Source organism: Atractosteus spatula, chromosome 3 (assembly GCF_055471065.1).
Source record: "Atractosteus spatula isolate fAtrSpa1 chromosome 3, fAtrSpa1.hap1, whole genome shotgun sequence".
NCBI classification, from domain to species: domain Eukaryota; kingdom Metazoa; phylum Chordata; class Actinopteri; order Semionotiformes; family Lepisosteidae; genus Atractosteus; species Atractosteus spatula.
The window spans coordinates 73,650,012-73,674,986 of record NC_142708.1 but is presented as its reverse complement, the minus strand read 5'-3'; the positions used below and the strand labels follow the sequence as shown (position 1 = coordinate 73,674,986).

Sequence of the window (24,975 nt, the reverse complement as noted above, 5' to 3'; positions counted from 1 at the left end):
CCATTTTACCCATATTTCTTTTAACCCTCAGTCATTTAATCCAAAAGAAGGATATAAACACATCATGGATAGTGTGGCTTTTGATAAAGTAAATGATTCAGCATTGCTCAAATACGTCAGAATCATTGTCGATCAATGGTACTGTTTTTAACTGGTTCCACTTATATCTGACTGGCAGGCATTTTGTTTCCCTTGGTATTCATACATTCACCATGGCTCCAGTCAATCATAGTGTGCCACAGGGTTCAGTCTTGGGCCCATTGCTTTTTATAATTTATATGCTTCCTCTCAGGTTATACACAGTCTTCAGTTTCATCGTTATACAGACTCAGATTTATGTTTAATCCTCTCCCCTCTCTGATCTCCCACCTCCGTCACTTATCTCTTTTCTGCATGACATCAAGTTCTTGTTGACATCCAAGTCCCTGAAGTTAAATTGTGACAAAACTAATTTTCCTGATGGGCAGCAAATATCAGCTGGAAACGCTGAAGAGCTTCGCAGTAATGGCGGATGGCTTCCCCATTCACACATCAGCCATGAATCTCCTTAACACTCTTCTCAGTGCAATGTTGTAATATGTCCAAGCAACCCATTGCAACAAAAGACAGTGGCTCCTTGTTCCAAAAACCACTGACTAAAAAAAAAAAACTCCACAGCAATTCACATATATACTTTTGAAAAAAAATATATGTGAAGACATTTAAAAAAAAGTCTTTCAATGGTCACAAAGAAAATTCTGTGACACCCTGACAAAAACAAAAAAGCTCACGGTTGGTTTATGAAGAAGTCTTGGTGAAAGTTTTTCTGGAACACTGAGTTTCTTGTTTGGCTCTTATTGTCATAGGATAAGCATTGTATCAGTATCCCAAGACAGTATTGAAACAATGAACAGTTGAATTAAATTCCTCTGAATACAGCCCTTTCTTGTCTTTATAAAACCAGAGACACGTCTTCAAATGACAAAATCATGTTTTTGCCCCTCATCTTTAAGAGCAAATCCAATGACAGAGTAAAGGTGAACTTACAGTACCAATCAATAGCCAGTTAAACTAGGTCCCATTTTTCATCTAAAAACAAGAATAGTTAGCATTTCAAGTTCTAATGAACTGTTAATTTGTGGAGATATTTGTGCATTTCCTTATCACTCAATTACTCGTTTGTACTTTAGAACTGACTTTTAATAGAGCAAAATCCTGAAATTGATCCTGCACAGCAGGTTATTGTGACCTCACAAGACCTTGCAGAGGACAGATACCATCCTCGCCCAAAAATCTGATACCTGTCTTGACGCTTCTCAACTTTAAATCTTTCAAAACACAGCATTTCAGTTTCCTGCCATTGGAAAATGAAGGACAAAATGCAGGGAATCGGAAACTGTGACATACTTAAACCGGAGTCGAAATATCCTGGCTCAGTGCGAGTAAGTTCCTTATTGAAGTTCCTTAGAGACAACCATGTCCTGAACAACATACCATTACGTCGGAGACTGTGCATGTCAGAATGCAGATAGGTCCAGAAGTACACTGCTGACCGGTGACTTCCAAGCGTCAAACACAGTATAAAACAATTCAGCAAAATTACAATGTCAGGATACTTCCCATGAGTTTTTACATCACACTGGACAATGTAAAAGTTATACATCTATAAAAGATGACTGTGGCCCACAATGATGAAAGAAGACTAAGAACACTAAAAACCCACTGAGAAGCATGATAACAAATGTGGGAAACAAAGACATAGGGAACTTGTGAAATAAACTGCAAAAATGATGCTGCACAAATGCCATTACAAAGGTGCTATACTCCACAAGGGAGAAGATGTCAAGGACACCAAGGGGAGAGGGCACAGACTCACCGGGGTTGTTGGCCTCGGCCTCCAGGATGTGGATCTCCGTGCAGTCGGCCAGCGAGTGCTCCAGGCAGATCTGCAGGAAGCGGGCCTGGGTGCGGGTCACTCTCTTGAGCAGTGAAAGGAGCGCCACCGTCTGCTCACACTCATTCCAGCCCCTGAACCAGTCCGTCAGGATGCCCACCTGGTCTCGGAACATCATGGTGTCCCCGCGCCGGCACGCGCTCTCACACTCGACACGCGCCCACACTCTCGCCAGCGGCAGCACCGGCAGCCTTTCCCAACTCTGTAACAGCTCTCAGTTCCCCGCTTTAGCCAGGAGGCCCTCACATGTTTTTGGAGGGGTGTGTGGGAGTGTGGGGAGGGGTTGGGTGGGCAACTGCCTGTTATTCCAGCCTGTGAATCTTGTTACAGGAAGCAACCCGTCTCTAGAACATCCCAGTGAAGTGCCACTCCTCTGGTGCTTCTGTCTGTCAGCCACTTCTCCAAGGTTTGTGCTCCCCGTCAGCGTTTCCTCTCCTCAGTGTAAGATATGGTGTTGCTTCCTGCCAAAATAAAAAAGGCACAAAGATCAGAACCTAGTAAACACAGTCCAGGGTCATATGGCAAAATGTACACATAGGCACAAAACATATACATAGTCGCCTTGTTTTTAAGGACACTTCTGCAGAGCACGGGTGACAATGTCTGTCACAACACTGGTGACAAGTGAAAGGAGAAAGAACATGTATATATTGGGAGGTGTGTGCTGAGAAGGGAGGCAACTGCCTTTTTTATTTGAGATCTTACAATTAAGTTTTTGATTCACAGAACAACACACATTTTTTACATTCACAATTTTAAAGGATCCAGGAGTTCACACTGTATGATGCTGATATCTGCACACAGTCACTGCAACTGCTGAAACTATTATTGTGTTCCTCACATTCCAGGGGTCTGCTTTAAGATACAGTATTCGTAAATTAAATCACATAGACAAAACGCAGTTTTGAATTCAGAAGCTGAAGAGTGATCCATAGGAAGAATCTATTCATTCCATCACATGTGCCTAACACTTAATATTGAAAGATATATATACACTATGTCAGACTCATACACTTTAGGTTTTCTCACACTGGGCAGCTACTCATATAATTAAGGCTCACAGATTTTTGTATGACATACATCTAAAGAATAATCACTACCATTACACAAATAAAATACTCAGTAGATCTAAAGTGAGAATGAATTTACACAATATACCATACCAAATAACTTGTTGAACCTTCCAAGTAAAGTATAGTTATCCACCTTTATTCTACACCAAATGAGAATTCAAAGGCAAAAAGGCAGGAAAAACCCACACTGCACTTAATAAGGCATATAGAAGTATATGCACTTCAATCTGAAAAAATCTAATTTAACACAAAATATTGACAAAGTAAAAAAGACATGCAGTGAACATGCTGCATTTATTCCATTCAAGAGCATTAACTGAGGGTCTGTATCTTAGTACAAGCCAAAGAAAATGTCAGTGGGTGATACACAAGTAACCAGAGAGCTTATTTAAAAAGATTCCCACACACAATCAGCATTGAGGACAACAGCAGCTTGGATTGTGAATCTCTTACAAAAAAAGCCTACACAAATGCGCAGCAGTACATTTTGCTTAGTTTTGCACTTTACTAGGTACTGTGGCAGCCCTGTAGCTATGCACAGTTTGCAGTGTATTCATTGCTGCACAATATTTAGCTACCACTGCAACAGTCTGCGATACTCATGAGTGAGGAATGCACATTTTATGTTTGAGAAAGTAAGCCACAGCACACAGTTTTAGTTTTGGAAAACAATGTAGAGGCTCCTTTCTCTCCCTCTGTCCTGGGCGCTGGCTACTGCATTGTGCTGCCATAGCAACAAGTGCTGCCCTGTGGGAACAGCTGGAAGGAGGCAGTCTGCTGTAGAAGAACAAGCCTCTGGAGCCTCAGACACAGGGCCCCACCTCCCATTCTTACAGCAGTCCTGCAGAACAAAGGAGCTGGCTGAGCCTTGACTGATGACATGCTGCACCTCTTCATTTTGTCATGAAAATGGGGCTCCAGTAAGTTATCTGTGCATCAGGGGAACAACTATTTAAAGCAGATTCTTTAAACTGAAAAACTGAAAAGGTGGAGACAGGGTCCTGAAATCCTCAAAGGAAAGGGAAAAAAAAGTAATCCCATTTGAAACAAGTTGCCTACAGTACATACATTCATGTGATACAGGCCCAGTACAAAAGGCTTTAGCACAGTTTTAAAAAACTAAAAAATAAGGATCCTGGCACAAATTATGTGATGAAAGCCTTCCTGTGTGGCAGACAGATTAGATGAAAGACTGCCAGTCTGTATTTGTTCAATGCATGTGACTTCTTGCTGAATTCAAACCAACAGACACTCAGCAGCAGTCAACAACAGAAAACAGCCAGGTATCAGTGGCACAAATGAAGTTCAGCAAGTTAAACGCTAGAATATTGCACATTATTCTGGTGCAAATTTCATAAAATCAGGAAAAACTGACACTAATGCAGGCTTCCAGCATCCAGCTGGTGCTCATCAGAAAATAAAATCTGTTGTGGTGATAGACAGACTGTTGTATCAAACAACAGAGAGTAGCTAGACACCGAGCTGCGTTTCTTTTTAAACCAACAGTGAGTAAGACTGGGTACAACCTGCTAAAAGACAGGAGGGAAGAGCCATACTAATGTTTCTTTTCATGATAGTTTTTAACAGACTTTTTAACAGGTGGTATGAAGCATGCCATTTTCATAAGCAATGATCAGACCATGGATCAACCAATTTTCGAAAAAATAATCAGTGCAGATAAACTGCAGATTTAAACCGGCGATTTACAATAATGCTTCAACTAAACCAACCAAACACTGTACATTTAGGGACCCAATCCCAGAAGAGAGGCATTGGTGTTTAAAGTGCTGTGTTAGGAAAACCAGGATATCCCCCACCCCAGCCCCCATTAACAGAAAGACAAACTCAACTGAGGATGTCCTCAAAAAGAAAAGACTTCCACTTCCGCAAACTGACAAAGCTCAGCTATTTGGTAACCTGCAGACTGCCCTACTTTGATCAGAGCACAGAGAACAGACTCTCTTTTTAAGTGCCTCCCAATGGACTTCAGTCACTCTAGAACCTTTCATTTTCTAAACCTCTTTATAAACTGGCCTTGCTTTGTCTTTCCTCCACCATAAAACATGACTTATCCCAAACACCAGAGATTTGCAATAACTAATTGTGCTTTTTTCATGTCTCTCTTAGCAGCTACAAACCCTGCAACCACACACAGGGAAGAATGAAGAATGAGTTAGTTGAAGGAGTCTTCAAGAAAGAGTGCATGAAGACTCCTTCAACTAACCCACCTTCGAGCCATTAATCTAACATGTTGCAGGCAACACAGCCCCTCAATCAAGAAGTTCAGTGCCATATGGCGTCCCTTGCATGCAAGCATCTGGTAGGCTATGAAGGTTGCCGAGAATAGCTGAGAGCTCTGGCCGACCAATCCAACCCTACCCTTGGAGGGGCTCAGCTTGGGGAATCCTGGTTACAGCAGGTTAGTGACATGACCCAGGCTTGAACCTGCAATCACAGAGAACTTGTGCTCAGGCTTTTACCAGCCTCAGGAGGCCCAAAAATGGACATTTCTGCCTCCCTTGTGCGTCTTTATTCATCATCAGGAGAAGGATTGATCTGGCTATTCTGCAGCCTGTGCAATATCATCATCAGATGGGGCATTTTAGAAAATCCAAAAACAGAACTGCATAGTCAGTTCCTTGAGGCTAAGACAATTATTTGTCTTATTTCAGATAATTTGCACCTTGCCAGCAAAGGCAACCAAGTGAGTAGGGATTCTTTTTACTGCACATCAGTACACGCAGACAAGTAAATAAAACAGGCTTTTTGGAAATTAGTGAATAAAAACAGCAAGGGATAGTTGAAGATTGCTACACTTTTTATACTGTTGGCTCCCAAGAGTTTTTTCCTTTTGCATCAGGTTTCAATACCATTGCCTCACGGATGCCATGTGCTGTGCAGACAGGCTAAAGGAATTCAACAATTGCATCACACTGATGCATTCAGTAGTTGAGAGAACAGTCACAAGGGCTGTCTGTGCCTCATGACATGCAGCAGTGCCACGGGGCACTGCAATTATTGAAGAGGAATCCAATACCAGGCCAGTACTGCAGGGTACGTCACTAATGAAGAGGAACGAGTGAATGATGGAGAAAGTCATGGGCCATCGGACTGCTGTAAATATTGAACAGAGCCAGGCAGTACTAACCACTCCTGGGGACACAGTTTCTCCAAAGGAAGAGGAGTGTAACTTATATGACTGACGTCACATCTGTTCATAAACAGCACTGTGATCTGAAAAGCTTAATGAAAATTGCCCTTTGTACACTAAGTTCATGCCATATTTGTAAGAAAGATTTAGTTAATTTTGTGAATTTGGTTTTGTTGCAAATGGATTATGGGTGAAATATCTAATAATTTCGACTACAAACTAAAACATCACAGAGAGGGGGGGTTCAACTTAAGCAATAGAGAGTGAGACTACTGATGTACTGAACTGAACTCTTACACAGAAAAACTGCTGTCAAACAGAGAGAAAAGGCAAGAGAGCCTTGAAAAAGATGTGGTCAGCTGGTCCCACACACAACTGAAAGACTCTTTAGGATAGGAGGCAGAGAGGGACAAGTGGTGACAGAGAGACCTTGACCAGCCCCTGACTCAGCACAGATGCAGGACTCTTCTAGCTGAAGCTAAGCATTCTAGCACAACAATCAACTTCATCCTCATCAATACTGACGGGTCTACACCAGCAATGGAACACTGCAGTCATCAGTGGGGTGGGGCCAAATGCAGAACTGGTCCCAGGTATTGAGTAAGAAGAACGGGAGGTAGACTGCCTCTCAGCTACTGAAACGTTCTCAGCACACACAAGAGTGAAATTATTATATTGTGTCACTACGTAAGGTCATAGTGTAAAGTGGCAAAAATCCATTAGTGATCAGACTTGATTTGAATCATGAAAGAGGCAATTATTTTAACTGCTGATTAATAAAAACCCTAAAACAACTTTTTTAAATGAGACAATTCATTAAAGAGAAAGCTATATAGTAACAACATCAATTTCTGTTTAACAAATATACTCTCTTAACCATCATTTCCTGGTGCTCTGAGCTGGCTTTGATATAGTCTATTAAATTTTGTGTGATTCATTTGGGTCTTTCTTAGTCTCAAAATGAAACTCAATTATGTTAGCCAGCAGTTCACATGAATGTGAGAAATGCTGATAAAATGTCAGAAATAATATAGTCTGATGCAACAAATAAGATCAAAGACAGGCTGCCTTAATTATTAAGTATCTAAAGAATGAAACACAACAATGAAGAAAACCTTCTCCTTTAACAAGTGTATTGGCTTCAATGTACTAAGAAAATGTTACTTCAGCAGGGCATCCACTGAAAGGGCCAGCTAATGCTTCAGGTCAGTGATTACAAAAGAGTCTGCAGGCATTTCCGCGGTTCTGGAAAAAAATACTGTCGCTAGTGTGATGATTAACATTATGTACTTTCCTCTTACTTTCTGACTTGCAATGTAAAGCTCTACAACTAAGTACTTCCTCTTGGTCCTGTAAGGATGCCCCATCAGCCTGTGACTGTGATGATCCATCTCATCTTAAGTAGCCTTGGTGCTATTATAACACAAAATGAAACTACAGGGAGAGCCCCAGATGAAATAAGTAAAAAAAGCAAACAACAAATGAGAACAGAAAGGGAAGAGTCAACCAAATCTTACAAAGCAAAACGTAGCCAATCAGACTATGTACTATTTCAGAAAAACAATCCAAATCAAAGAGTTGCTTAGCACAGACGTCTGATTAAATCACGCCATGAGGTTGTGATGCACTGCGGTAATACTGAACACTGGGATTCAGAGGACATAATTCATTACACACCTGAGCACAGACCAAATAACTTAATCCTGAAGGATCTTTTGAAAAATCTTCCTGTACAGATCTATGTTTTGTGGGTCTTTGCAATTTACATTTGGTGCTTTAAAACAGAAGTTTTTTTTCTCTTCCTATTTGACAAAAGTAGGATTCCATCTATAAAGGGGGTGCCAATTGCCAACAATTTGTATAACATCACCAAATTAAAAAAAAATTAGTGATCGATAATCAGAGCCAAACTACAGACAAGAAACTCAGCTCCATCCTCCACACTCCATTCTCCTCACTCCTAAACTCCCTGAAAAGTTGCTGCCCTGATTATCTGTGGAATGCCAATCCCAAAACTGTTCGGGGGACAGGACCACCCACAAGAAGACCTGGAGAGAAATCATGGACTCATCATAAGCCAGGTTCAAAACAAAACAGTCCCATGTGGCTCCATTAACTTGCAGCCTCCTGCACAGCCATATGATTGCCTGTGATGCTGCACTGACACACAGGTGTGGCTCCCTGAAGCTGTAGAGCGTGCCAGCTGTTCAGAGAAGATTGCCGAGCTGGGTCAGGGACGCTCAAGTCTGGAACTTGGCCATCAAAATTAACATGTCTGGGCAAATTTGAATTCAACTGCTGCATACCTGACCAATCTCATGTTGTCACAGAATACAAGAATATTCAGAAAAAAAATTAAATACATACACAAGTTATATAGAGCAATTTACTACAAAGATAAAAGCAACAGGTAACAAACATTTTAAGTCTAATCAACAGAAACAATACAAAAAATAAGCCTTTTATATGCTGAGACAGGACTGCTTTGATGACTGAAGTAAAGGAAGAAGAAATGAAAGCATGTAGAGCAGAAATCACAAGGACAATAAATAATCCCAATCTGAGATCTCGGCAGCACGCCAAAGGCGCTGTACTCATTGTGATCATTGGTCAGAAAAGTTATCGCACAGAATAGATGCAATGTTGTCCAGTCTCTGCTTAGCTTACTCCCCTGGAGGCCAAAGAAAGACCAGGTTTATATGCACTCTATTGGGACTACCCCAGACGTGGAACCCAGTAGCTTATTTTAATTCTTTGCTGCATTAATTTCCCAATGTGCTCTCAGCCGCCTCACAGTCTTGGGGATGTAACATAAAAGTGAGAGGGACATGGAAACTAAAATCACACAATTCTCTGCAAAGGTTCATTTTTGTGTTTGCATCTCAAAATTGTGGGAAACAAGCCTGGATCACATGTTTTAAAGAATACCTACGAATTAAACATTTTACCAAACTTGTTTTGGCAGGTTATTTTTTTTTATTAAACTGCCCCCTAATAACAACAGATTAAAGCTAAGGATAGTTAAAAACATTTCGGTCTATGCATCTACTAAAATGCTCTCTGACTGCAGATCAACTAACTAAAAAAGGGATGGAATTCATGATGTTGGATTTGCTTGCTAAAACACTGAAACAAATGAATTACAAAAAGCACCCACCCCATCTGCACTGCACCACCACTGAGGCAAACCCATGCATACTTTAAGAGAAACTTCTGTATTCATCCATCACAGAATACATAGGCCTGAAAATTCACAACAGGATGCTGAAACGAAGCTTCTTCGAAGACATCTGCTAACAACATGTGGGGTCTTTTCAGTATTTCATTGTGCACATCTGCACTGAAACCTAGAAATGTTCAGGCTTGTGTCTAATGCACATTACATGAGACATGAGTCTGACTCATTCCAACCCATTTATTAAGTATGCTGTCTCACCACTGCCATAGCCCTCCATGCCCTTGCTCAGGACTGTCCAGCTAAAGGCGAGATCATTCCAGTGGAAAACAAAGAAATCACAGGAGTTAACGTTTAAAAAATAAAAAACTAAATTATCTTATTCAGAAGAAATACTTGAACTTAAAGTAACTAGGAAGTGTAAACTTACGACTTTATTTAACAGATTTGTTTAAAATTACTATTTAACAGGCATCAAAGATTCTTCTTTACTTGCAGCAAACTGCTCATAAGAATCCAAACGTGTACATGTGATTTCATTCAGCTTCAGGTTTTTATCCACCATAATACGGAAATTATTTTCATGTAACCGTGGACCTGAAGCACTCTGTTTTACAGTCCTTGATGTCTAGAACATTATCCCAGTGGATGAATGGTCAGCAAATTGGAAAAAGGAAAAATGTGTTTCGTGAACACAGATGCACAGAAGTCTTCTATCCTTTAATGAACATCTTCTATCTGGGTATAAACCCTGATCTGAGGAGACCATATTCAGTATAACCAATAAAAACATGACTTCGGAAACTCAGACTGGCACAAAATAAAACAACTCTAAAACTTTTCTGACTGGCTGATTTTCTCCATTAAGGGGTGACCCTATATTAAGTGTGTGGTAAATGCATCTCCTTTATTCAGGGCAGCTTATCTTATTATGATCCAAGATAAACTCCATCCGTAATGCTAAGCAACTGGAACACCTGACTGCCAACACCAGCATTTTGACAATTAAATCATTATCATCCCAGAGGAAGACTTAACTTCACACACCTGTTGACTTGACATTAATACAGTATGATCATGAAAGCACTGTAAAAGAGCAATTCAAACAGTGCAAATTAGATTAAATCAGATTTTCTCTGTGCGTCATGCTTCATTTTTTTTTATTTAAAAGCACAGGTATCACATCCAAAATTAAATATTAATTCCACTCTTTTGCTCAAAGTTCTACAATTCATGACAGTCTTTTAGTGCAAAGGATTTTTATCTAATATAAACAAATATAAAGTGCCAGTGTGATGTTTATCTTTGATAAATAAACTTCACCTGATCACAGTTGTGCACAAAAACAGGGTAACATGAAAAATGAATGCATGAACGTCTAAACAACTTAGGGCCCTTGAAATCTGTCTTTGCAGGAATGAGTGCAACAATAGTTGCAATCATTCTATTGGAGACGGGTCCCGAAAAAAGTAAAGCCAGGCTACTGAAAGAAAAAAATAACTCCAGATAAATATGCTGACAACATGAGCATGCCTTAGAATGCCAATTAATAAGAACTGCTTTACAAATAAATTCCCAATTTAGCATGTCCAGTATGGACAGCTGAAAACGCCTTTAAATTTAAAAACACTTTCATACATAATGTGCAGAATCTTTAAGAAACAACTTCAAAGCCACCAAGCTGATATAATTTCTATGTTTCTTACTGTATGAAACAAACCAGCACAAATGCTTAAAACCACAGAGGTGTAGTTGTTTTATTCTCTACGAATGTCAACTACCCCACCATTCCTTAAATTTACAGCAATTTGTGCTTCTGAGGCAGAAGGAGCTATGCCTTTGCAAATGCACAATACAAAAACAAATTGAGGGTTCCCATGACCACTTCCTGGAATATGCAGACTGTCACTCATTGTCACAACCTCTGTGTCTTTATGACACTCTGGACAAACCATTAAAAATACTCCTCATTCATTAGTTTGGACCATTGGTGGCACAATGTAAAAGAGGGCAAAACCTGGATCCTTTGACTCACCAACTGTTGAAAAGATCTTTTGCAAGTTTGAAGATGCTCCACTGACTTTTCTATTGGCAGGAATAATTAGTGAACTCTACAAAAATATTAAATGACTTTTTAAAAATTCAGCACCGACTGCTGCACACATACCAACCCAAAGTCAAGTGGCAGGCGTGCTGTGTGTCCCCCAGTATCAGCAGTGCTGTTACGCAAATTGTAAGCAAGAGGCTGCCAATTTAGCATTTTGAAATCAGCATCAATCTGTACAAAAGCACAAGTAATGAGATTTTCTGGTTTTATTACTTGTTCTGTAGTTGTTTTTTTCAGCTCACAAAGCAGAAAGTTGCCATGACCCATTAACAAGGTGGTTTTAAAAGCTTTTTGTTCAAGTACAAAACCTTTTTTTATTTATTTCATAAATGTTGAGCAAAACTTCCCACCCTAATTTGTTGCATAGAACAAAAAAAAACAATTGTTGCTTCCAAGCCAACATACTGTTAAGGGCAGATGTGTTTGCCATATAAGTTTAAAACTGATTTTATAAAATTGTAAAATGGATTTACTTTTAAAATGATTATGCAAAGTATACTCTTATTCAGAGCATTCTACCCACCAAACTGAATAATCAATAATGCTTGGGATAAATGTACAAAAGCTTGATACTGCCTTGATTTCAAACATCAGGAATAAGACTTTTTTGTATACACTTCATAATAATCCAACAAAAATGCACAAGTGGATTATGCAGACACAGCAGCTTCCCTGGGTTAGGTGGAAAACCTAACTGTGCACAGTCCACACTGTTTATCAAATTGAGATTAAAGCACCTGCAAGTGCATGCCAGGAAAACCCTATTCTGCCCTTTTGAGGAATCATGATTTGACTGGGTTAAACCTGCTCTGATGAAATGTGCTTGGTGTTGATCACAAACGGACTGCTGAGATTTTTTAAAGGACACCCAACACTTAAAATCAAAGTAACTAAGAAGACAAAGCAAATTACTAACACTATACAGTAATATAAAAATTCTCACCGATGAAACAGCCAAAATTAAACTACAAGTTCCTTGAGGATTAATATCATAGTTATCAGCATCAGTTGGACACATACATTAACTGTACAACCACTGTATGCAGTGCCGCCTTCCACTCCCATTCGAGGCCCTTCGGAAAAGATAATCCATCTCACATCATCTGCTCTACCGCAGGCGAACATTAAGCAAATGTTCACTAGAACTGTTAAAAAAAAACTCTTATTAGTAACCCACTAGTAGTGAGCGAAACACCGGTACGCTTCCTAATGCAGTTATTTAAAAAGATCGCCGTCCCATACCGCAATCCACAATCTGATTGATCAAGCGTGGTTATTTCACAGGCGCCGAGGGCTGCATACAGTAGCGCGATCAAGACTTCGCGTTTGCACACACACACACACAAAAAAAAAGCTAGTCTTACTTTAACTTCGCCGCTGACATAAATGGGTCTTGAGAGCCCATCCTCACGCAGGGCGAAGGGAAAAGATACTGTACATTCTTGTCCTGTTGCAAGATCGCGGTGTGAACTGTCTAGGCACCCCTCCCTTTTTTATAAACATGCAGTGTAGCACAACGGGCTAATCTCTTAGCTACCTTTCCCCCTAACTGGCTGAGTGTCTAGAATCTGCATGTCCCCTGGTCAGTGTCAGTGTTTCTCTTATCACTGATAGTTACGCTGGGAAAGGATCCCCACGCATTGTTTCCACTTATTCATCTTTCTATCCTCTTCTCAACCCCAAAGTGGCTTCCTAAAAGAGAACCCCCCTGCTCCATCCTCCTCCCCCCTCTCTTCCTGGCACATCCAACCCAAGTCCAAGCCCTCATCGATACCCCTCATCTCTGTTTAATAAGAACCATTTTGATTTTTTTGAGGGGGAGGGAAGAAGAAGGAGGAGGAGGAGGAGGAGGAGGAAGGCGGCGGGGGGGGGGGGGGAGCTGGGGGCGCCAGATACTTATCATGAGAAAGCCGCCCTCCGCAGAAGAATGCAAATTTAAAAAAAAACATACATTTCTAATACATTATCGACTCCACGCCGCTCCAGTGGCTTTCGTCCTGTCTTTCTTCGGCTAGCTACGTCTGCATATCTCCAATAAAGACCACATTTTACAACCAAAACAACACCCCCCACCACCACCACCACACACACAAGAAAAACAGTAATAAAACGTTTCCGACTGGACAGACGGGTCTGGTGTAAAAACGTGGAAACCCGGCGGCGGCTCCGCACGCCGAGGCTGGAGGCAGGAGGCAGGAGACGGGAGCGGGAGACGGAAAAGAGGGCACCGACCTCGGCGTGGCGTGGCGCGGCGTCGCGGCTCGGGCAGCGCCGGACTGGGGCTCCGCAGACGGCTGGCTGTCGAGGGGAGGAGGGGGGGGGTCTCTCGCTCTTCCAGGCCTTCTTGGAGGTTCGTGTGGCTCCTCCGTGCTTGATGGGAGGGATTGAGTTAGGACTCGGGATACTTTCACCCACCCCCCCCTTTCCCCTCCGTGCCGTTGGCGGGGTATCCTCTCTTCTCACAGTAGTGTTGATTCTCCGAGGCTTCTCCACGGTTCAAAGTTCCTCCGGCGGTTTCTCTCCGCTTTGGCCCGTGTTTTCCGTGGCCGTGTCTCTCCCTCTGCGTGTGTGAATGTCTTTCTATTTCACCCACCTCTCACACGCACGCAAACTCCAGCACCTCTCTCTCCGGTTGATTTGTTTATATTTTATATCGCTTCCTTTAGCAAACGTACGTTTTTTTTTTGTCACACCAGAGGTCAGCCTCCCTCGTTTTTTAATATTATTACCGTGAGATAATATTCTCCGGAATATATATATATACGCACATATATTAAAAATAAATATTAAAAAACAAATTCACCACGAACAAGAAGTATTAAAAACACACAAAAATACACAAACACACACGGAAAGCTTTAAAAAAAAATCAACTCCGATTGAGACCTGACGCACGAGACGCAGACGGGCCTCCCGTGCGTAACGGCAACGGGGATAGGCCCGCCCGGAGGGGCGGGACAAGTGCCCCCACAGAGCGTTCCCATTGGTCAGTCGTGGAATGATCGACGTGAACGAGACGCGGCTCGAAGAGACTGACAATGAAGGGCGGGCGGAGTGAAGGGTGTTCCGATTGATGTGACTGAAAATGTGATGGAGGGACTTTACATTTTTAAAGGTTTTGGTTGGTAAAACGTCACGGTGACTGACGGCAAAGTAAAAAAAAAAAACACGCTGCAGCGCGGGCGCGTGTGTGTGTGTGGTCACTACGGCTTACACAAAAAAGTGCCTTATCACTGCAGATGCAAACGTGATCCAAATATTATTCGAGGAGGGATGAGCACATCTTACTCGTTTGCTCCCGTGTCATTTCTAAATCAAACCGGGGCAATTGTGCTTTGAACATTAATCATTAGCCCAAGCGTGAACTCCTCCAGCTCGAATGGTGTCCTGTGTCTTTAAGGGGCTGGTCTCTCGTCAGATGTTGCCCCTTTGACTGATATCTCGTCTGTTCTACTCGTCGCCCTCTCCAGTTTGGCTAGCTGTGTGCTGAAGAAACGTTTCGGTATGATAAAAACTCAGCTCTAACGGAAAATGCCGTTTGCCATAGCCTGCTGCGGAAACATGAATTAAACATTACCACGAAGGCAGCCCCGTTTTGACGGGTTGAGCTGAGCGGTACTTGAGTGTTTGAAACGGCACTGTCAAACATAACACTGCACTGCTGTAGGATTAGGGCAGTTTACCACTCTTGTGGCCATCCAATGGTTTCAGTTTTCTTCTTACCTCGTGCATCTCTCTTGCTTTATTGGCATTGACGGTCTTTTTTAAGCTCTCCTTGGTGGAGGCTCCAGCAGAAACCGTTCAACGGGTCAATACCGAGATCTACTAGTGTCCCAATTAATAGAATAGGCAAGATCCATATCTTCCAGCTCTCCTCTCCCAGTGGAGTCGAGTTTATTACAGGCATCACTTTCAAAGAGTTTACCTTCTACCCCATCTCGATCATTAGGGTTTATCAGTTAACTGATGAACAGCCTAAACCACCACCTGTGCCCAACCCACTGGAGACCAGCTACAGTTTCCATTCCCATTTTCATGTCTTTGCCATGATTTTACTACCCTCTCCTGCATTCAATCTAATCGTTGTAGATGAAATTATACTATAGTAAACCTTTCCACAGAATCTGTTTTTTAGCAATCCCCTACTCAATCATAACATCCTCAAAAGAACATGCGGGAGATGATGATGAAGCTAATGCTGTTATTACAGATCAAGCAGTCATTAGCTGAGTTAGCAACCTTCAAGTTGTTGGAAAGCTATTATTAGATTGGACTTTTTTTACCCTCAGTTGTTGTTGCAACTTCACATTAACCTTCTGTCACCATAGCTCAATTACTTAAAGCAAAACATAGGTTATATGTAAACATAAAAACACAAAGTTTTTTACAGACACAACCGTCCAGACTAACTAACAGTCTAACTCAGCTGGTACCTCAGATATAGGATATAGCTATATGAAATCATGATATGATAGCTTACAAATTGTGATTTCTACAACTATTTTTTTATAATGTTGTAAGAAATTGCACATGGTTCAGCATACAACAAAAAGTTTATTGCTGCTCTGGGAAGAATTCCAGAGCTGCTCCTGGTCTAAAAGGGTCTAACTCATATGCACGCTGCAGAAACCGAATCTCTTTAGTCCTGAACAGAGGTGGTTATGACGGGCAAGATTCCAGTTCCTGAAAAGCTTAGGAGATGTCAAGTCAATGACTAACTTACTGTATGAAATTAAACCTAAGGGCACAACCAGTGGGAATGTATTTGGGCTGAAAATAAGCAGTGGTTTCTTTCCACAAGGAATCATGGCTATATGTCCCAGCAGTTTCCAGATGTGTCAGGAACATTACACAATTACATCACAGGAGCAGAGGCGACATCCTTTTATTGATTAAAAATGTAAAAGGTACGAAATGAAAACCACATAATAGTAAAATTAAAAGAAGACATGTCCTGGCAGACAATCCTAAGACGTACCACTATGCTTATCTTTTAAAACCAGAAATAATGTCTAATTTAAAAAACAACGTCAATCATTTCATTGAACTGGATAAAAACAAGTTCTGAAAATCCCTCAAGTTCGTGTAGTCGAGACAGGGGTCTACCCTCACCCTAACAAGCCTTTTCAGTTTTTCTTCAGCTGGCATTCCCTTACATCAGAAGGATGTCTCAAAATAGACTGGGAGGAACTATATTTAACTTTGTTTTGGTCCATAAATTCCAAGGTCAGATCCTGAGGAAGGCAAGACAGGGTTCGTTAGGAAACCACGTTCTCAACAGCCGGCGATAACAGCCCTCCACGAGGCTCTTTGTGGGCAGGCGGCCTGTAAATAATGGGCTTCCATGGAGGACTCGGAGGGCAAATACCGCTCCTTTCCATGAAAACCACACTGAAAATTACCTGGGAGAGCGTGGATAATGACAGGTTACAGCATACAAATTAAATGAGCAAGGCAGATAAAAATGAAACAATCTCTTATTATTTTCAAATGCAACTTTCCAACTTTTTTTTCTTTCACTTTAATTGACGTAAAGCCCAAGCAAGAGCAAACGACCTGCAATCATCACTGCCTTCAAGATCAAAACCCCTCTTTTCTTCCGCCATCCAGTTATTTGACATATTTGTCATCTACAATAAGTCATTCAAAATCGCCTATCACATAATCAGAGGTATAATATCACAATAACACCCTGCAGACTTGCAATTTCATGCTAATTAATGCCTATAATGATCAAAGGGCATTGTTGCTGCTCAGATTGTTATAATTATGCCAACTGTTCCAACAGTCTATAAAATTGCCTGTCTGACAAAACTGTTGGAAAAAACTCATGAAACGTCACAGGCTCACAGAGCCTGACAGGTCACATGGTTTGGCCACTATGTGGGACTGTTCCCAAAAGGGCCTTGCACAAGCCAGCTTGCCGTAATAACTTTTACACCCTCAACGGCTCATAAGGTGCTTGGTAAAACACCAGCTCTTCCAGAAGTGTTTGGACATTAAAGTAAAAAATCAGCAACTATCATGCTAACAACAATACACTGAAATAGTTCCTTCTTAAACTAAGATGACCTCCTGACCAGCATGTTATTGTCTTGTTGATGACCACCAAGTGCTACAAAGCATAACCTGTTTAGTCAATTATTTTTCTGACTACACAGTTAAAATACTGCAAAGTTTGTGTTTGTGGGTACATGAAGTTTGTACAATTCACTACATGACCACATTCCCTGCATGACTACAATTCACTGCACGACTACCATGTTTCCCTGTTAATTCATCCACTCTGCCTCCATCTTGGGAGAAGACACTCTTGAGACACTTGTGTACCCTGCATTGATACTTTTTCTGCACAAGCTGGGTCACTGTGAAACGTCATTAGGCTGGGGCTTGCTTTGCAACCTGCAAAACCCCTAGATGTCTTGTAGTTTGTCGAGTGCCATTTTGAGGTTTCTTCACTGTTATCTGATTTGATTATATATAAGAGCAGGTTCCAGATGCACATTTCCTGTCAGCCTATGGCCCTCCCCTTTTAACAGCAGTTATACTAGAAAAGGAACTTAGAGAGCTGGGTTGCATCCTGTCACAAGGGATTCGTTAGAAGGTGAATTTGTCACAACTAGTAAACTGCTTTAAGCACCAGAAAAGAGGAAACAGACCTGTTTTGCGACAAAATGGTAAGAGAACTTATTTTACTTGCTTAGTGACTTTTTCTAACGCAAGGCCTTAAAACATGGTAGTTTCATCCAGATCACGGTCATCGTTATAGGACGAGTGGCTCATTTTAAGCTCCAACTAGCCTCCCCTCGACACCCAGCTTCTCCTGCTGTAAATGTGCAAGGCTGGCTTTACACAGTGCCACAGGACGGCTGCTCTCTTCTAGTCTAACTACACGGCCTCAATCTGTCACTTCAGAGTTCTCTAAGGCTGATAATGTGCTGCAAACTGCTCGACCACAATGGAACAGAGAGGATGCCGTTCATGCTGAAAAGAACTTTCGATTTTTTGCAGTGCCTCACCCAAACAAAAAGTAATATGACAAGAAGTCATCCTGCGTGCAACAGAGCTATAAACATGTAGGATCAAAAGAAACCCACATCTCTATTGGATGGTGCATGTATATTACGCAAAAAAGATCTACATTCAGCGTCCTTACAATTCCTTGATCATTCATGGTTGACCGCGATATGCACAAGTGATTTCGTTGCATAAGTACTAAGTCACCTCATTTGTTAGAGAGTCGATTGTGCACAGGTGATGAGGCAAATGTCATGCATGGTGAAAATCAAAAAGACACAAAAAAGAATAGGTATTGTCCTGCTAGGCAAAGAGCACTCACCCAGTCGCTTGCCATCTGAGCAGCGATTTCTCAGTTTCTTAACAGCCAAAGCACATCTACCACAGGATATGATCTGGGTTGAGCATGAGTCACAACACCTTGCCAAAATCGACATCTTCATGCTCCATCTTCCTGAGCTTCTTCACACTACCAGTTCCACAGGACATAAAGGTTATTTTCTACAGAATCACTACACAACTTGACATAAAACAAAGCAGTCTGCATTTAATACCCGTACATTTACATTCCATTTACAAGGAAATATTTTTTTAATCTGTTTAAAAATATTTGTAAAAAAAAGTTTGGAAAAACATTTTCATCTGGATGTACAGATAGACAGTGGTACATAAGTATGTATAATAGAAAAGCTTTTATTTCTAGATTTGTATCATCAGATCAATTTATGTTTACAGGACCTTAACTAAATGCAGAATTGCATTTTTCTCCAATGCTCACAAAATAAAGCAACAATTGTAAGAGCATTTAGTCCGCTCTAAATGATCAAGTTACTTGCTGGGCAAACCATTTTCTCAGAAGTAAAAACAAAACTGTGATGTGGGTCACAGGACACAATACTTCCAGTATAAGTTCCTGGAGCCAGACAGCTGCATTTTATCTCAATATTTCAAGCTAGTAGAAAAAGAAAGATCAACTGCTGTTCTAAAAAGTAGCATCAAGTATCTGAGGTTCTCTCCGCCCCTGCTCTTATGAAACATAAAAAGACAGAAGTTAAAACGGTTATTAGACACGTTTTTTCCTGTAAAAGGCCACTCCTGTGGAGGTACCGAACCTTAGCTCTGAGCTCGTAAAGAAGTCTCATTTCTTCCCCTCTCTCGTCTCCCACAGTCAGACTCCCTGGTGGTGTGTGAGGTGGACGAGGGCCTGAAGGAAAAGCTGAAGAAGTTCCGATTCCGCAAGGAAACCAACAATGCTGCCATCATCAGTAAGTGCCAGAACTGGCTGGCGTACCCCCGGTGAGGCCCACCCACGATGCCAGACGATCCCGAAACCAAGAACCAGAAAGGATCACGGCAAGCAGTTCGGACGCAGGGGGACTGGTGGGAAAGGAGCTTTAGAAGCTGAAAACGATATTCTCCAATGCTCCGGTATAGTGAGGATGCTGCTCCCAGTTTTCGCACTCGATACCAGCAGCATTCCTCTCACTCTCGGCGTCCCTGTTGGACCCACAGCCTGGGAGCACAGAGCGCCAGCTTGGTTAAAGGATTCAATTTTTCACTTAAGCAGGAAAAATAAACCTTGAGATATTCATCTCATTTCAGAAGGTCAGGCAGCAGTCAGGAGGTGCATGGTAATTCAGACAGATTCGATTCAGGTGCAAAATGTTAAAAAGCTGTTAAGCATTTCCAAAATGCACCAGGAAGCTACGAAAAACTGCGAAAAAGATGGAGGGAATATTTCCCCTTTTCTTCTGCCTAATGAGAATTGTGACTACTGATTTTCACAGTAATTGGAAGTGTGGAATATAAAATGTAGGAGGCAAAATCATATTGATTCATCCTGGTGGACTGCAGGATAGCAGGGTCATCACAGATTAGCTTTTGCTGCAGTGCTATATTCCACCATGATGAAATTGCTCAGTTTCTCTTTGTTTTTTAAATAAACTTGATAATTTCAAACATAATGATTGCACATCCCTCTAGCTACCAGGAGAGGTCTGTAAATGCAACTGAGGATGTCGGAGTGGACAGGTTTTATTTCAATATGCTCATAATACAAGACCAAGAGGCACACAATTGGTTGGACCCCATTTTGAGACAGAGGTCTGGTGAAATCAAACCTAGCACGGCTCGGGAGAAACCACTCACTCGCCGCCTCATCTTACAAAATGATTCTGAAAAAGTTGTTCATGTTATCCAAGATATTTATTTTATAAACTAATCTCACTCTTATTTAATGAGGCACTGTGAGCTTCCACACACTCTTCAATCAAACAGATAAATAAATATAAAAATAAATATCTGCCAATGACGACCAGACGTTCAGCTATATTACAGGCATTTAGAAACTCCAGACACCATCTGTTAGCTGGTCTGGTAGGAGCAGACAAAATTCCAAAGTTCTGTTTTTCTGTGACCCATTTGAATTGTCACGAACACTGAGACAGGTCCATGAAAGATAAAGCAAAAGACGTCCAGATCAAACCGATGGAGAGTACCCTGTGTCAAGCCACTGACGAAAATAATGGTATGCTTACCATCTTAAACATTAAAGAATATCTAATGCTCCACTTACAAAACCTAAATAACTCATGTCATGTACCCTTAGAAAAAATTATCTCGGCTGTAAAAAGGTTGGGATGCCTTTTTTTACTTTGATGTAGCTTTCAACAGAGAAACCATTAGTGTCCCCTGGTCTAGAATCATTTAAGGAAATAGGATTGAATTATTTAAAATTTCTGATAGTATGCCTTTTTCTTTAGTGAAAATCGACAAGGACAAGCAGCTAGTGATCCTAGAGGAAGAATATGAAGTAAGTAGCATTTAATATGAGTTGCTAGATTTCCAGACTGCTGCTGTACGCATGCATTTTTCCATTTCAAAGCTGTTACAGGTATAAGATATTTCTGACCTCTCTATACTGTCATGCTATTGTACAGCAAAGCGTAACCTACCAAGGTAATGAACAGCTGCCCTTTGTAAATAATCAATGACCTAGTAGGAGCTCCTCTTGGAGCTCAATGAGGTGAAACATTATAGTGCCTGGTCCTGACAGAATGAAACAGACAGGCAGGGATAAAAACAATGGCTCTTCACAATGAACAATATGAAGCCATCAAGTCTGATGTGATTCAATGCACAAATGTAAGCAGTGAACACCACCTTTGTAATCTACAGTATGTGGATATCAGAAGGGACTCAGTCACTCATTGCTTACTGCTGCAAAGACCTTTCTTCATGCAAAATGAGGAAATTCGTATGTAGAATGTATAATCAATCACAAAAACCGTCACGCACTGCTTCTTTTGTTGCTTTGCAGATCATTATATTTGTCTTCTCAGCATTGCACAACGACACCAAGACCTGTCTTTATTTCTTTCCTCCCCTTCACAGGACATTTCTCTAGACGATCTAAAGAATGAGCTTCCTGAACGGCAACCAAGATATCCTTCTGAATCGATCAGCGGAATCAATTTTGTAATCTTTTATCAAACAGAGAAGCTAATTGAGAGCAACTTTATGTAGACAAGCTATGTGGCAGAGCAAGAGCAGGGCATCTACAGGAGCATTCTGAGTGAAGTATCCTAGCCACCTGGGAACCCAGTGCCCCCCCCCCCCCCCCCGCCAATCTGCGCCAACTGGCATTTAGCGGTCATAAAATGGGAGGGGATTAATAAAACAAAATGAACAGAGAATTCCAATGTTATTTTATAAAGTCCCATTTTAACGTCTGCACTTGGCTCACGGTAACCACAACATCGATTTTTGTTGGCCAACACTGTAGAGCAGGCAGGTTGTGCAGTGTTGCAGTTCTGAGCAACAGGCTGGAGCAGTCCGGTGACTTTTTCACTCCAGTGTGGTATTAAATGACATCTGAAAAAGTCTCCGACAGCCCTGCAGTGGTCTGTCAGATCCTCACAATGAGTTCCACCTCCAGGACTCAAGTTAATGAACTACATACAATGCGCAATTCATCTTCACTGAGGCTTTTGTATGTACAGCTTGCCTGGAAAGGTTTAGACTACACTTAACAGCGTATCTAGTGCTGGCTTGAGTTCTGTTTGTGTTACAGACCTGTTCACCTTTCTTTTCCTGTACGACCTTCAAGGCCATTGAGGTTTTCCTTCCTTGACTGGCTTCACATTCATAGTCTACAGCTATAAGTATGTCCACGAAGACGGCAGGGTGTCCTACCCTTTGTGCTTCATTTTTTGCAGCCCTGTGGGTAAGTATTGTGCAATTGTAGCTGGTATCTGGCACCAGGGTTCAAATGCAATCCAAATGAAACTAATATGCAAAAAATAAAGTCCCTATGGGAAAAACACTTAAGATCAAACACCACCTTTTTTCCTCATAGATTAAGCAACATCTTGAGATGTTTACCTAAGGCATGCTGATACCAAAGACTGAGAGCCCATGAGGGTCCAGGGTGTTTTCTGTGCCGGCTTCAGCTCCCCCCTCACTGCTTATTAAAATGAAACTGAACTACTATTGTCTGCTACAAATGGGGCGGTAGCTTCCAATTCTGAGGAGCACCTCAAAACTGCTATCCATGAGTTAAATACAGATGCAAAATCAGATAATTGAATACGGCAAGGGGGTTACAGTTCGTCCTAAGGGGGCAATGCAGTTTGGAATCACAGGCATCAGCTTTGCCGATTTAAACATCCGGAGCCACTTGTTTTGAGTCGAAAGCGAACGTGGCTTCTTGATCACAGAGAGGCCTCACTCTTTCACAGCCGAGAGTAACTGGTGCACATGTTGGTGGATCCTGTGGGCATATAACTGTCAGCGCGGTGGTGATGATGTGCTCTCTGACACCAGGCTGCAAGCCGGAGCAGCAGATGATGTATGCAGGAAGCAAGAACAGGCTGGTCCAAGCTGCGGAACTCACCAAGGTAATGACGCACAGCGGAACACTCAAACCTTATCGCCGATTCAAAGCCTTGTCAAGGTCTCTGAACTGTGTCCTTGCACAGTATAAATTAACCAGATGCATTTTGGATAACCAGGTGTCTGTTAAACACCTCCTCATCATGTCTTTCCAGCACACACATACATAGAACATGATCTGAATAAATTTGATTCATTCAAAGGCATGTTCATTTTCACAGCAAAGCAAGAGGAACAAATGACTAAGCTGTGTAATGGTTTCAAAATTTTTTTGAGTACTAACAACTAAATAAATAAGGAACAAGTAATAGGTTTATTCCATGCTGAAAAAAAGAAGAAAGAGAACACAACGTTTCGGCCGTGGAGCCTTCTTCAGGTGTGGCACCTGACACCTGAAGAAGGCTCCACGGCCGAAACGTTGTGTTCTCTTTCTTCTTTTTTTCAGCATGGAATAAGCCTATTACTTGTTCCTTTGCTGCCTACGCATGCTGACGCAGCTACCCACCTGAACTAAATAAATAAGACAGGTTTACTAAGGACTTGTGTTCTTCAATTGAGAATATTTGACAATGTGGTTACAATACAAAACAATAAAATCAATCTGTAGTACATCCTTAAAAGATGAGTCTAGAAAACTTTCCCCAAGATAAAACAGAACAAAGTATCTGTCATCTGGAGCCTCTATTGCAGAGGTTCAGTGCTGCACTGTGAGTACACCTTGTTTAAATTCACCCAGAAAAACACATGGCTATAAAAAATACTTACAGAAGTGGCAGCACAGCAAATGTTTTTCTTAAAAAGCAGTCTCACGAAAGCTGACTCAACATAATACTTTTGAATAACCCTGACACTGAGATGCTAAGGTTTACACAATCCAATGCTCAGACTTACCTCTCTCTCTGTCTGCACTGTGCAGGTCTTTGAGACTCGGAACGCTGAAGACTTGACGGAGGAGTGGCTGAAAGCAAAGCTCGCCTTTTTCCGCTAAACAGAGATAACTTGTTACTTTTAAGAAACTTGCATACCTAAACAAGCATCTTAGGTTATCACAGCATGATTGTAATGCTTAATATCCAGCCTATATATATGATATATATTTGCCGTTTAGAAAAATATATTACTTTTAAGAACAAAAATCTTTTAAATATTTTTTTTGCACTCATGTGGGTGCTACAACCTTTAAGCCAGTATTTTTTAAATATAACTGCCTCCTTTGTATTCTTTGATAAAATCACTCTTCTACTGAAATAAAAGAAAAATACTACTCATCTGAAGTATTTGACAAACTACACTCAACAGAAACAAATATTTATTCACGCTAACCAGAAAACTGATGTTATAGAACCATCACGTTTTTTTTCCCATTTGTGCTTTGCTTGGATTCTCAACCCTTGCTTTATTCCCAACCGTGTTCCCAGATCACCCCCTCAGCTTTGTTTACCGTGTCTCTCTCCCTGGATTTGTACTCGGACTGAACCCTCAGCCTATCTCCCAGATTCTCCTTGACTGTGTCTCTCCTGGTTACAACCCTTGCTTTGCCTGTATAACCAGGCTTGTACCACGTTCTGGACTTCCTCACTAGCCACAGCAACACATTTGCCTGCGAGCAAATCCGCAAGCAGCCTG

The 24,975-nt window shown here is 41.4% G+C and overlaps 2 protein-coding genes across 2 annotated transcripts in view; one reads left to right on the top strand and one right to left on the bottom strand.

Annotated features, from left to right (window-relative positions):
* Positions 1-14,372, bottom strand: part of samd4b (sterile alpha motif domain containing 4B) — a 43,433-nt gene extending 29,061 nt beyond the window's left edge. The window contains exons 1-2 of the mRNA XM_088911846.1: positions 13,672-14,372; positions 1,856-2,394 (exon numbers count right to left, since the gene is read on the bottom strand). Coding sequence (XP_088767972.1) covers positions 1,856-2,051 — 196 coding nt within the window. The 5' untranslated portion in view covers positions 2,052-2,394; positions 13,672-14,372. The remainder of the gene's footprint in view (positions 1-1,855; positions 2,395-13,671) is intronic.
* A 3,615-nt stretch (positions 14,373-17,987) lies between these two features.
* Positions 17,988-24,637, top strand: gmfg (glia maturation factor, gamma). Its single transcript, XM_088910908.1, has 7 exons — positions 17,988-18,116; positions 19,625-19,721; positions 21,219-21,268; positions 21,850-21,901; positions 22,601-22,681; positions 23,281-23,354; positions 24,266-24,637. The coding sequence occupies exons 1-7, from the start codon at positions 18,114-18,116 to the stop codon at positions 24,335-24,337; spliced, it is 429 nt and encodes a 142-aa protein (XP_088767034.1). The 5' UTR covers positions 17,988-18,113; the 3' UTR covers positions 24,338-24,637.
* Positions 24,638-24,975: the final 338 nt, after the last annotated feature.

Coding starts and splice junctions, on each gene's coding strand:
- gmfg (XM_088910908.1), top strand. Junction 21,269..21,849: donor TCCTAGAGGAAGAATATGAA/GTAAGTAGCATT, acceptor TCCCCTTCACAG/GACATTTCTCTAGACGATCT. Junction 21,902..22,600: donor TCCTGAACGGCAACCAAGAT/ATCCTTCTGAAT, acceptor CTGGCTTCACAT/TCATAGTCTACAGCTATAAG.